Genomic DNA, 13,890 nt, shown 5'->3' with positions numbered 1-13,890 from the left:
ATGTTTTGTAGAAGAATTGATGGTTTTATCTTCTCTTCCACTGTGTTCTTGTATCTCCATTATGAAGAGAGACAATTCTGTATAAATGTGACCTGGTTACTAACATCCTAGGTACATTATAAGGTGAATGTGGCCCCTGCTGTGATCTGTAATAGTGATTATATTCATTCTTTACAGAAATCCTCAAATCCTACAGGTATTAAGTTTTTATCTTCTATACTGATGTCCTCAGTTAAAAAATTGCTGAATACAGATGAATATTGGATATTAACCACCTAACAGTTTTGCCTGAGCTCACTTCGGGCTTTGGAAAATGCACTTGAAGGGGTTGTCCAGCCATTATTATTGATGACTTATCATCAGGATAGGTCATCAATATCTGATCTGCACCTCCGCCCATCAGCTGTTAGAAGAGCAGGCGGCGCTCCATGTGAGTGCTGCTTCCTCTTCATTACACTGCACTTTGTCCAGTGTAATACAAGTACCCACTTCATTCAAGTGCTTATAATTACACTGCTCCACTGCTACAGGGGAAACAAGACATAGTGTGATGACGAGGATTGGCGGGGGAGCCCGGTGTCGGACCCCACCGATTAGATATTGATGACCTATCCTGAAGATAGGTCATCAATATTAACTGCTGGACAACAACTTTAAATGTTCTGCCTCAGCACAGCTTGAGGAAAACGAGAAAGAGGAGGGAGGACTTCTTTAACTGCTCATATCTCTGGATTGTTAGCAGCTGGGCCTGGTCTTGTTTGAAAGCTGGCATTCAAGACTAGAATAACAACATCAGCAGGAGATGTCGCTGTTAGAAATACAGCCAAGAATAAACTCTGTAAAATGTGCTTTTACTTTCACTTTCAGAGGCATTCACCGAATCCTTATTTCTAACAGCGATATCTTCCCATGTAGTAAAGAAAATGCAGTGGTTCTGGTATTTTTTGAAAGTTTAGAATGCCAACTTTTAAACAATACAAATATCTCTAGCTGCTACCAAATCAGAGAAATGAGCAGCTAAAGCATTCTGGAGGAGGAGGGGGCAGTTGGGGAGCTGATAGCCTGCAGGAGTAAAAAATGTAAATAAAAATATATAGAAATTTGGCATTATTATCATTTTAAATCTGTGGATGACGCACTTATGGGAGATATCTGTGGAGGGCACCTATGGGGGATATCTGTGGATGACACATATATAGCATAAGATGCTATATAAGTGCCCTCCACAGATATCCCCCATAAGTGCCCTCCACAGATATCCCCCATAAGTGCCCTCCACAGATATCCCCCATAAGTGCCCTCCACAGATATCCCCATAAGTGCCCTCCAGTAAGTAAAGTAATGTATTAGTGGGGGGGAAGGAAGGAGGCAGGGACACTTGCGGTGGGGCTGGTGCACACACCGGGGGCAGCTCCTACCTTTCTTCTGCAGGACATTTCGCTCCTCTTGGACCTGAGTGGCGGTCTCTTTACCACTCCTCACATGGCCGGTGTTCTGCTGAAAGTCCACCGCTGCCCGCCTTTCTGCTGCTGTGCGCAGCGTGACATCTCACCCTCCGTCATGCGCCTCCTGCCCCGCCTGCCTGCTTCATTCATAAAGTGGAAGGAGCAGACAGACGGGGCAGGAGGCGCATGACGGACATTATGCAAGCTTGAGCGGCGCGATATGACTGCGCGGCCGCCAACCCGCCAGCCCGAACCAAAGAGCCACATCTAAGGATCAAAAGAGCCGCTTGTGGCTCGCGAGCCGCACTTTTCCGACCACTGCTATAGTGCATTGCATTTTAATGGCGGCATGTAAAGTGTTAAACAGCCCGGATCGGCACTCCTGCCGGTCCGGGCTGTTAGAGCAGGGCTGCAGCTTTCATGTGCAGCGTTCACCCGTGCAGCGCTTAGGTTGGGCCGCCTTAAAAAAAAGCGGCGGCCCAGCCTAAGGCCCCGTAGTTACCGCCGTAAAAACATGTATGGGTGGTCACTAAGGGGTTAAAAGTTATGACTTCTGGAACACAAAGGGGAAAATGTTACTGGTCCTTAAGATTAAATTAATTATGTCACTAAGGGACGAAAAATGCAATTGTGTCCCATGAGTTGTGCGCCAACAGGATTTACTTCAGACACATAATAAAAATCTCAAATAAGAAAGTTACATTTTTGGGAGGGTTTTTCCAATTTTAATGTGACTGTTAGGAGGTTAATCTTCTTTACCATGAACTCGTATGTTCTCTTTTTACTTACAGAAAGTAGAGCAGAAACTTAATATGTAATGATATGAGGAGACCAGTGAAATACAGCCCTGAGCGGCACATGGCTCGTCAGTGGGAATAAAACCAGGCACACAACGATATAGGGGGGAATAGAGAATTTTATTGTATTTATAATTTTATTAATGATGGGACAGATGATTTGGTGTAAATACCAAATCAAAGTCAAGGATATGTTAGATCCATTGACTTTTATTGATTCAGGGGAAGGCGAAAAAACCCCCTGTAGGGGGAAAAATTCCTTCCCGACTCCGCTTAGGGCAGTTAGACTATTTCCCTGGATCAGATATAATCCAGAGGAAGGCGAAAAAACCTCACTGAGCCTCAGCCATCAGCTTCACATGAGGGAAAACTCCTTCCCGACTCCACGCATGGCAGTCAGATTAGTCCCTGAATCAATTACTAAATAATCTGTCCACAAAAGGTGGTCCGAATTGTACTTTTGATTAGGGGAATGGCTGAATTGGGGGAAGGGCAACTGTGTTGATCCACAGGAAGGTGAGAAAAAACCCCTTTATGACATTTGCCAATCTGTCCTGATCTAAGGGGAAAAACACTCCTTCCTGACTGCAAATATGGCAGTGGGCATATAGTCCCTGGATCAAATGCCCGTATACTTACTCACAGTCATCCAGCGCTGATCTGTGAGATCCAGGACCAGTGTCCTCTCTCATCAAGTGTCTTCTAGATCAGTGTTTCCCAACCAGTGTGCTTCCAGCTGTTGCAAAACTACAACTCCCAGCATGCCCGCACAGCCAAAGGCTGTCTGGGCATGCTGGGAGTTGTAGTTTTGCAACAGCTGGAGGCACACTGGTTGGGAAACACTGTTCTAGATGTTCTTTTTCTTCAGCCCAGTGCCAATCGCAGGTCCTGTTGTCATAGTTCTTCATGGTCTTCACCCTGTAGGATATATGAAGGGATGAATCAGTACAGATACCACAAGATGTGGTATAATATATAAAGACTGAGTGCTCATGTGAAGATGAGGGATTGTACACAACCATTTAAGGCACATGATTATATTTTTGGTCCACATCTGAATGTATTTTTTGCAGATCACAGGCGGATCCAATCCTTATGGGGTCACAATAAATGCAGACAGCACATGGATGTCATCCGTCTGTCCGCATCCATGCAGCCGTATGTAACCCTGCAAAAAATACAATAGAACATATCCTATTCTTCTCAGATTTGTGGATAAAAATAGTAATTTTTACAATATGGCGGGACATACGGAACGGGAAAATGCTGGTATCCATGTTTTGTGGACTGCAAAACACATTCGGTCGTGTACATGAAGCCTAATGGTCAGAAAACTGAAGCTACACATTTGGAGCACCTTAAATCTTGAATCATTAGGAAATTCATACAGCTGTATAGGAACACCACTTATTTCCAGCTATATACCTGGGTCTGGTCTTCTGTCCGTCTCCAGGAGCTCAGGAGGACATCTTGCTCTGATGACATTAGAGCGGGTGGAGGGTTTACCGGGTGACAAATGAAAACCCTCTGAAAATGGCCTGATGTTTAGATGGTAAAGGTCCCTTCTTGGCCGCTGCTGCCTCCATTGTGCCCAGGTTGAATTGCCTGGCACAGCGTTGAGGTGTAGATGGCTAAAAGCAAATAAACTGATATGAAAGACCTGATATGAAGCTTCTGGTGGTAGTATTTTCACATATAATATGATCACCTTATGTACTCATCCTCCACCATAATAAGATATAGTCTTTCTGGAGGAGTATAAAGCATCTTACATGCCATCTTACTCATTCAACAACTATCGATGTGGGCGTGGTTTATCGGTTTGGGGGCATGGTCAGTGAGGTCCGGCTTTCTGAGGTGAAGCCAGTAGCCACCCTATATCAAGCCCCTGACATTGAGAATCCTATACAGTATATAACGTGTATGTAGAGCAGGGAAGAGCTTCTCTTCATGTACTTACTACAGGGATGTGTGGTGGGGCCATCCGAAGGGCTTCCACAGAGACCCAGTCAATATGCTGGAAGAAATGATGGCCTCGGATGTTCCCGTGGACTCCTAAGCGCTTGGCAGGATCTCTCCGGAGGAGCTGAAAATGAGGAATGTAATTATAACTTAGTGACTATAACGACTGATAAACACAATGACCAATCAGACTCCAGATCTTACATTTGCAGAGGCTAGCTGGGAAACGAAATCTGCAATCTGATTGGCTTCTTATATTTTCAGAGGCTAGCTGGGAAACGAAATCTGCAATCTGATTGGCTTCTTACATTTTCAGAGGCTAGCTGGGAAATGAAATCTGCAATCTGATTGGCTTCTTACATTTTCAGAGGCTAGCTGGGAAACGAAATCTGCAATCTGATTGGCTTCCCTGGGCGACTTCTCACTTGTCTTCTCTTGTAGTAGTTTTGATACATTTTGCCTAATGTTTATTCTGTCTGAATGCTGGACTCAGGCTGTAGTGTCAGCAATGGGAGATTTTAGAAATCTGTGGCTTCTTGTTACATAAACTCCGAGGGGTGGACTAAGTGTGTAGACATGTCCTCAGTACATTAACTACACGTACCAGGCTCTTACTTTAAAGGGAAACCAATTATCCATTAGGTCAGTAATTCCCAAAAATGTTACCATGGGAGAATAGAAATGATATTTCCCTGCTGCTCCTATGTAACCTGGCTCCAGGGCAGTCCTTGGAGCTCTTGGCAGACATTTGTGCTATTGCTGAGTCTGTGCTGGAGAAGTTGTGGCTCCAGCATCCTACTCGGCCTCCTCTCTGGTGGAGACCAGTGTTGTCACCTTGTATACTACAGAAGTGCTGGTTGTGTATTGCTATCCTGAGGGGCGACCCCTCCTGAACACTACAGTGGTGAGTATTAGTGAAGGAGATCATGGTGCACTATGGGGCATTGTAGGGGGAGATGTCTCCTATCACAGGTTGTCTTGTAACATTGTATACAGTACAGTAGTGTCATGTAGGAACATACTGACCTTTTTAATGATGTCTTTAGCGCCGGAGCGTGTTTTGTCAAACAGTGCAGGTTGGTAAGTGCACTCACTGGTGAGCATTTCATTTAAGATGACACCAAATGAATACCAGTCCACTCCGACGCCATACTCCTCCTTAGCCAGCATCTGCCAGAAAGGAGAGAAGAGTGACTACACGGCTTATACTATAAACCCGCACTGTAGGTGCCCGGCAGGGCCATTGCTGGCATAGCGTAGTATTGGGTCACACAAGGTGTTTAGCTGAATGAGGACAAGATGTTCTGCCTCCATCCAGCTGCAGATAAACTGTAACCACAAAGTCATCTGCTGCTGTCAGGGCACCTCATACACTCTGTAGAAATAAGCATGAAAATAACTATTTGCAATAATACAGAAGTATTGCTGTTAAGAGAACACCATAAAAAAACAAAAAAAACATCTCAACGCCAGAATTGCTGTTTTGTTTTTTGTCACAGGGGCATGGTCAGCCACCCATGAATAATTTATCTTTATTTGTGACAGTTTTCTGGTACATTTGAAGCCAGAAATGTACGGACGCTCGGAGATGTCGTAGATTTTTGGTTGGGACATGGACTGCAGGAGCAACACAGGAGATATCAAGACCGGCGCAGAAAGTGCGAGTCTTGATAACTCTTCCCCTGTGTCTGTAAAAAGGAATGAGTTAAGATGAGGCATTCATCAATACATAATGATCTGAAGATGAATGATTAATAATAAGAATAATTACCATTATTAAATGGATTTCTGGGTTCAGAATATTCATTATCTTTCTTCAGAATAGGCCATCAGTATCCGATCAGTTGGGGTCTGACTCTCGACATCCCCACCAATCAGCTGTATGAAGGGCCGGGCGCTACCTGCAGGTTATTGCAGCCTTGTCCCGTTCACGTCAATGAGAAGAAGCTGCAGTAGCCGGCGTCAAGTAGGTGGCGTGCAGTAATCAATGAGGTAGAGCTCAGACCATCAATGAGGACCCTTCAAACAGGTAATAGGTGGGGGTGCCAAGAGTCGGACCTCCACCAATGTGATATTAATGGCTGAAGCTGAGAATATGCGACCGATATTCCAAACCTGGAAAACCACTTTAATACAAATGGAATGGTGGAAATGAGGAAACCCCCTTTTTCTCACCTCAGGAGCCACATAGCCCTTTGTCCCAGCATATTCGGTGGCTGTGCGGTCTCCAAGCATGTTGTCAAGTGCGAGACCGAAATCCGTGATCTTAATATGGCCCGTCTCAGCCACCAGGATGTTCTCGGGCTTGAGGTCTCTGTGGATGATTCCCTTCGAATGGAGAAATTGGATGCCACACACGAGCTCAGCGGCATAGAATCTGTGAGAAAAGTAACAAAATGAATATAATGCGAGGATAACACAGAAGACTGTTAGACATTCTTACCAATCAGTAAAATAAGAGGCAAAATATATATCTTATCACTGTCAACTGAGGAGGCAATTTCTTATTGCCAGGGCTGCATGGTGGCTTCACATCCCTCACCCCATTAATCAGCTCAGCTATTGGAGGAAACCAGTTCTAGTCACATTCTAGGACAGGTTGCTTGTGACCATTGACCATTCCCAGTAGAACCCCTTTAATACCTGGGAATGTGACTAAGGCCTCTTTCACACTTGCGTTGTTGGGATCCGGCATGCACTTCCGTTGCCGGAGGTGCCCGCCGGATCCGGAAAAACGCAAGTGTACTGAAAGCATTTGAAGACGGAACCGTCTTCCAAATGCTTTCAGTGTTACTATGGCACCCAGGACGCTATTAAAGTCCTGGTTGCCATAGTAGGAGCGGGGAGCGGGGGAGCGGTATACTTACAGTCCGTGCGGCTCCCCGGGCGGTCCAGAATGACGTCAGAGCGCCCCATGCGCATGGATGACGTGATCCATGCGATCACGTGATCCATGCGCTTGGGGCGCCCTGACGTCACTCTGGAGCGCCCGGGGAGCCGCACGGACGGTAAGTACACTGCTCCCCCGCTCCCTACTACACTTACCATGGCTGCCAGGACTTTAGCGTCCCGGCAGCCATGGTAACCACTCTGAAAAAGCTAAATGTCGGCTCCGGCAATGCGCCGAAACGACGTTTAGCTTAAGGCCGGATCCGGATCAATGCCTTCCAATGGGCATTAATTCCGGATCCGGCCTTGCGGCAAGTGTTCCGGATTTTTGGCCGGAGCAAAAAGCGCAGCATGCTGCGGTATTTTCTCCGGCCAAAAAACGTTCCGTTCCGGAACTGAAGACATCCTGATGCATCCTGAACGGATTTCTCTCCATTCAGAATGCATTAGGATAATCCTGATCAGGATTCTTCCGGCATAGAGCCCCGATGACGGAACTCTATGCCGGAAGACAAGAACGCAAGTGTGAAAGAGCCCTAAGGCTTCTTAACATCACACGGGGGAGATCTGTTCTCCTGTATGTCTTTTCATATCAGATGGAGGATCAGAGCCCAAGGAAGAGGGGAAACATTCCCTAACATTTCTTTAATCCTTCTTTGGTAGAGAAGAAACGGGGGAGCAGATCTCATCAGTGTGATGTACATGGGGCAGGACGCTGTATCTAACATTTCATGGCATCTTCTCACCGTTTAGCTGAGGTTTTGTATCCAGCCTTACCTTGCACTGGGGATGTCAAGCCGCCCCTTCATCCTCAGGAATTGATCGAGGTCCCCGCAGCTCATGTATTCCAGCCCAAGTAGAACAAGCATCTGTGACATAGAAGACACCATTACTGAACCATCAGATCACATTTACACATTTACTGTACAGAATATAACAGTGGCTTCTGTAATCCTTGAAGGGATATTCCAGTTTCATTAAGTAATGGTTATTCTTTGTATATAGTGAAAGATTATACAGTTTTATAATCTTTCTGTATCAGATTGTCAGTTATGATCTCTGCGAGCAGTTATTGAATAGGAACCTTCAATGGTTTCCTGTAGCTGCTATAAATCTGTCCTGGTCCTGTGATGGAGACATGGTGGACAACCCTTAGGTCCCATTCACATGACCACATCCTTTTTTTCAGACCGCAAACTGCAGATTTGCCAAAAACGGACACCGGTCCTTCCACGTGCTTCTGAGTCTGTGCAGCCATGCCTCAAAAGATGGCACACGTCCCCTCTTTAGCCGCATCTTGCAGATCGCGGAGCGTATGAGTACGCACCCGGAAGCAGAGAGCACACAGCCATTGTATGTGTTTTAATGGAGTTTTAAATAAAGCATTGGTCATGTATGCAAACAACCTCTTCATTCACATGAAGGGGGACTCGGGGACCCCTGTTCTTATAACTGGGGGTCCCTGCAGTTCTACCAGACCCATTCGCTCTGACATGGATAGTCATTCTGTCAGGTCTTACAGTGAAGGGTCTTGGGTTCCCCAGCGACTGCTGCTGGCCCCTTTTATACTGATTGGGTTATGAGTGGAGACATTTGATAAAAGTGAGGTTGTCAGTAGTGTACCTTGGTCTGAAATGCAAAGGCCGCGTGGACAAGGAAGGGGCTCCCAGATGCCAGCTGTAACACTCGGTGCTCCACCAACACGTCCGCCTCATTACAGTCGGCAAGCATGGCTCTCTTGCTGATGATCTTCACAGCATACTTCTGATGGTTAGAAGTGTCCTCAGCCAAGATGACCTTTCCATAACTTCCCTGCCCGAGCACATGATGGAATAATAATCTCTCCCTGATGTTATTGGAGATTGTGCTTCTAGAGCAGGTTGGCCGAACACCACTGTCCTCAACTGGGGGGGAAATAATAGAAAAACAGGAGAAGACATTTAAAGGGATATTCCTATCTGAGGCATTAATAATGAATCTGCATTGCCAAACACAGAGCTGGGCTATCTCCAGCAGTTCCATAGACTTGGAATGGTGATAGGTGGGGGACTATATTATTCTATTTAACCACTTAAGGACCACCTCCATAGTGACCAGGCCCTTTTTTACAAATCGGCACTTCACAACTTTAACGGTTTATTGCTCGGTCATGCAACTTTGCACCCAAATGAATTTTACCTCCTTTTCTTCTCACAAATACAGCTTTCTTTTGGTGGTATTTGATTGCTGCTGAGATTTTTCATTTTTCTGATATTAATCAAAATAGACCGCAATTTTCTCAAAAAAAGTGTATTTTTAACTTTTTCAGGTAAAATTGTTCAAATATGACTACATTTCTATACAAGTTTGTGTCAGAATTTATTGTGCTACATGTCTTTGATAAAAAAAAAAATCCAATAAGTGTATATTTATTGGTTTGCGCAAAAGTTATAGCGTTTACAAACTATGGTACAAAAATGTGAATTTCCGCATTTTGAAGCAGCTCTGACTTTCTGAGCACCTGTCATGTTTCTTGAGGTGCTAGAATGCCAGGATAGTATAAATACCTCCCAAATGACCCCATTTTATAAAGATGACACCCCAAAGTATTCGCGGAGGGGCATGGTGAGTTCATGTATGATTTAATTTTTTTTCACAAGTTAGCGGAAAATGACACTTTCTGAGGAAAAAATAAATAAAATAAAGTTTCCATTTCTGCTAACTTCTGGCGGACTCACTATGCCCCTCAGTGAATACCTTGGGGTGTCTACTTTCCGAAATGGGGTCATTTGTGGGGTGTGTTTACTGTTCTGGCATTTTGGGCGGGACTAAATTGTGAGCAACCTTGTAAAGCCTAAAGGTACTCGTTGGACTTTCGGCCCCTTTACGCACCTAGGCTGCAAAAAAGTGTCACACATGTGGTATCGCCGGAATCAGAAGAAGTAGGGCAATGTGTTTTGGGGTGTATTTTTACATATACCCATGCTGGGTGAGAGAAATATTTCTGTAAATTGACAACTTTGTATAATTTTTTTTTAAAAGTTGTCATGTACAGAGATATTTCTCACACACAGTATGGGTATATGTAAAAATACACCCCAAAACACATTGCCCTACTTATTCTGAGTACGGCGATACCACATGTGTGACACTTTTTTGCAGCCTAGGTGCGCAAAGGGGCCCAAATTCCAATGAGTACCTTTAGGATTTCACAGGGCATTTTTACGCATTTGGATTCCAAACTACTTCTCACGCTTTAGGGCCCCTAAAATGCAAGCGCAGTATAAATACCCCACAAAGGACCCCATTTTGGAAAGAAGCCACCCCAAGGTATTCTGTGAGGGGCATGGCGAGTTCATAGAAGTTTTTTTTTTTTGGCACAAGTTAGCGGAAAATGATTTTTATTTTTTATTTATTTTTTTCCTTTCAAAGTCTCATATTCCACTAACTTGTGACAACAAATAAAATTTAACATGAACTCGCCATGCCCCTCACGGAATACCTTGGGGTGACTTCTTTCCAAAATGGGGTCACTTGTGGGGTATTTATACTGCGTTGGCATTTTAGGGGCCCTAAAGCGTGAGAAGTAGTTTGGAATCCAAATGCGTAAAAATGCCCTGTGAAATCCTAAAGGTACTCATTGGAATTTGGGCCCCTTTGCGCACCTAGGCTGCAAAAAAGTGTCACACATGTGGTATCGCCGTACTCAGAAGAATGGGGTCACTTGTGGGGTATTTATACTGCCATGGCATTTAAGGGGCCCTAAAGCGTGAGAAGAAGTCTGGAATCCAAATGTCTAAAAATGCCCTCCTAAAAAGTACTCATTGGAATTTGGACCCCTTTGCGCACCTAGGCTGCAAAAAAGTGTCACACATGTGGTATCGCCGTACTCAGAAGAAGTAGGGCAATGTGTTTTGGGGTGTCTTTTCACAAATACCCATCCTGTGTCTGAGAAATATCTCTGTAAATGACAACTTTTTCCATTTTTTTATACAAAGTTGTCAATTTACAGAGATATTTCTCTCACCCAGCATGGGTATATGTAAAAATACACCCCAAAACACATTGCCCTACTTCTGAGTACGGCGATACCACATGTGTGACACTTTTTTGCAGCCAAGATGCGCAAAGGGGCCCAAATTCCAATGAGTACCTTTAGGATTTCACAGGGCAGTTTTACGCATTTGGATTCCGTGAGGGGTATGGTGAGTTCATGTAAGATTTAATTTTTTGGCACAAGTTAGTGGAATATGAGACTTTGTAAGAAAAAACAAAAAAAAATAAAAAAATAACAATTTCCGCTAACTTGTGGCAAAAAAAAAAATCTTCTATGCACTCACCATGCCCCTCAAAAGTGATCTTTATAGCGCCGCACCGATTTTACGGTGTTTTTGCAGTGATCAGAAAAAAAAACATTTCTGTCACTGCGGTGGGGCGGACTGAACGCAAGTGTGCGCACAAGATCAGGCCTGATCGGGCGAACACTGCGTTTTTTGTAGAGCCTAAGGTGACCCTAATGTACTGATATAGATCTGATTGCGATCAGTCTTGATCACTTACAGATACTATATAGTACTAGTGCTGATTAGCGACAGCGATGACGCTAATCAGCGACTAATCAGTGACTGCGGTGCGGAGGGCTGGGCGCTAACTACCTAACAAGTAGCTAACTAACTGGCGGTGATAAGGGACCCTTAGGCCCCATTCACACGTCCGCAATTCTGTTCCGCATTTTGCGGAACGGAATTGCGGACCTATTCATTTCTATGGGGACAGACTTTGTCCCGCTCGGATCCGGAATTGCGGATCTGCACTTCCGGGTCCGCACTTCCGTTCCGCAAAAATATAGAACATGTCCTATTCTTGTCCGCAATTGCAGACAAGAAAAGGTATTTTCTATATAGTTGAGGGTTAGGCAATGTGCGGATCCGCAAAATGCGGAAAGCACATAGCCGGTGTCCGTGTTTTGCGGATCCGTGGATCCGCAAAACTCATACGGACATCTGAATGGAGCCTTACAGGGGGGTGATCAGGGAGTCTATATGGGGTGATCAGGGGTTAATAAGTGACAGGGGTTAATAAGTGACAGGGGTGTGTGTGTGTAGTGTAGTGGTGATTGGTGCTACTTACAGAGCTGCCTGTGTCCTCTGGTGGTCGATCCAAGCAAAAGGGACCACCAGAGGACCAGGTAGCAGGTATATTAGACGCTGTTAACAAAACAGCGTCTGACATACCTTTCTGATGCGATTATTTTAACATCTACAGCCTGCCAGCGAATGATCATTGCTGGCAGGCTGTAGTATAACTTCCGAGCAGCGCGCGCTCGTTCACACGAAATCTCGAGTCTCACGAGATGACGCCAATAGGCGTCATTGAGACCTGAGAGAGCCGCCGCACTGACGCCTTTCGGCATTAGTGTGACGGCAAGAGGTTAATAGCATCTAGCACCCATAGATAAATACCGACTCCGACCAGACTCCAAAATAAATACAGAAAACAGACCCCCTAAATAAATACAGACCCCAGGCCAAGTACCTTAACCCCTTAAAGGGGTTGTCTCACTTCAGTACAGTAAGTTGCATTTACCATGTAGAGAAAGTTAATACAAGACACTTACTAATGTATTGTGATTGTCCATATTGCTTCCTTTGCTGGCTTGATTAATCTTTCCATCAAATTATACACTGCTTATATCCAGAGGTTACGACCACCCTGCAATCCAGTATAGGTGGCCATGCTTGCACACTATAGGAAAAAGTGCCGGCCTATCCGGACTCCTGCAGTCCCAGCCACCAGAAAGGCCAGCACTTTTTTTCTATCGTGTACAAGCATGGCCACCTCTGCTGGATTGCGGAGGGGTCATAACCTCTGGATACGAGCAGTTATATTGAATAAACAAAAATTTCTTTGCATCAAGATTTTCTAACAGCCACAACTTTTTTATATTTTAGAGCTGTATGAGAGCTTGTATTTTACAAAATTAACTATAGTTTTTATTGCTACATTTTGTGGGTATATACAAATTTTTTGTCACTTTTTGTTAATTTTTTTGGGGGTGGCACAAGATGACCCAAAATGGTGAATTGGGTGTTTTTATTTTTTCTTGTTAAGACAATCACCTCCTTTGAAAAATATCTTGATATTTTAATACCAACCCCTTTAACCCTTCCTGACATGTGACATACATATACATATTTGGCAGTGGAGTGTATAGGGTAGACGCCATACACAGTGTGTGTCAAATGTTTAATAAAAGGTTTCAAAACATTTAAAAAATATATGTTAAACAATGATTTTTTTTTCACATTTATCATATGAAAATGCAAACAATACCATATATTCATAACTGGTATCACCATGTCTGTAAACTTCCAACCTATTAAAATATCCCATACAGTGAACACTTAAAAAAATACACAATGTAAGATTTGATGCTTTTTGGTCACTTTACCTCCCAAACGATGGAATAAAAAGTGGTCAAAAAGTTGTATGTTTGGTACCAATAAAAATTAAAGTCTGTTGAATAAATACAAAAGTTCTGGGTTTTAGAATATTTTATTTTGTACATGTAGTAAACACATATATTTAGTATCACCATGACTGTTTTATGATCCCCATAAAAACAAAAACTTTGTAAACTTGCAGACCAGACCCCTGAATACGAATCCTGGAGTTAATACTCGCCCCATAATATATATAGACCTCAAACCACCTAAATAAATACAGTTTTCAAAGCTGCTGCAGAACAGCATTACACAGCTCGGATGCTGCAGACCTCCTCCCAGTCCATTACTGGGGGCTCTTTCCCACTTACATAT

At 44.1% G+C, this 13,890-nt stretch overlaps 1 protein-coding gene across 3 annotated transcripts in view; it reads right to left on the bottom strand.

Annotated features, from left to right (window-relative positions):
* Positions 1-3,711: 3,711 nt before the first annotated feature.
* The window catches only part of LOC120987213 (protein kinase C delta type-like), a 28,279-nt gene continuing 18,100 nt past the window's right edge, over positions 3,712-13,890 (bottom strand). The window contains exons 1-5 of one of the 3 annotated variants that reach the window (XM_040415807.1): positions 7,871-7,908; positions 6,380-6,581; positions 5,231-5,374; positions 4,199-4,328; positions 3,712-3,873 (exon numbers count right to left, since the gene is read on the bottom strand). In XM_040415807.1, the coding sequence (XP_040271741.1) occupies positions 3,788-3,873; positions 4,199-4,328; positions 5,231-5,374; positions 6,380-6,581; positions 7,871-7,902 (594 nt within the window). In that variant the 5' untranslated portion in view covers positions 7,903-7,908 and the 3' untranslated portion in view covers positions 3,712-3,787. Of the gene's footprint in view, positions 3,874-4,198; positions 4,329-5,230; positions 5,375-6,379; positions 6,582-7,870; positions 7,909-13,890 lie in introns of those variants that run through there. The other 2 variants (XM_040415805.1, XM_040415806.1) reach the window with 2 other exon arrangements.

This window comes from Bufo bufo, chromosome 1 (genome assembly GCF_905171765.1).
Source record: "Bufo bufo chromosome 1, aBufBuf1.1, whole genome shotgun sequence".
NCBI classification, from domain to species: Eukaryota; Metazoa; Chordata; class Amphibia; order Anura; family Bufonidae; genus Bufo; species Bufo bufo.
Note: the sequence above shows the minus strand (reverse complement) of the source record. Positions and strands in the feature narration are given on the sequence as shown.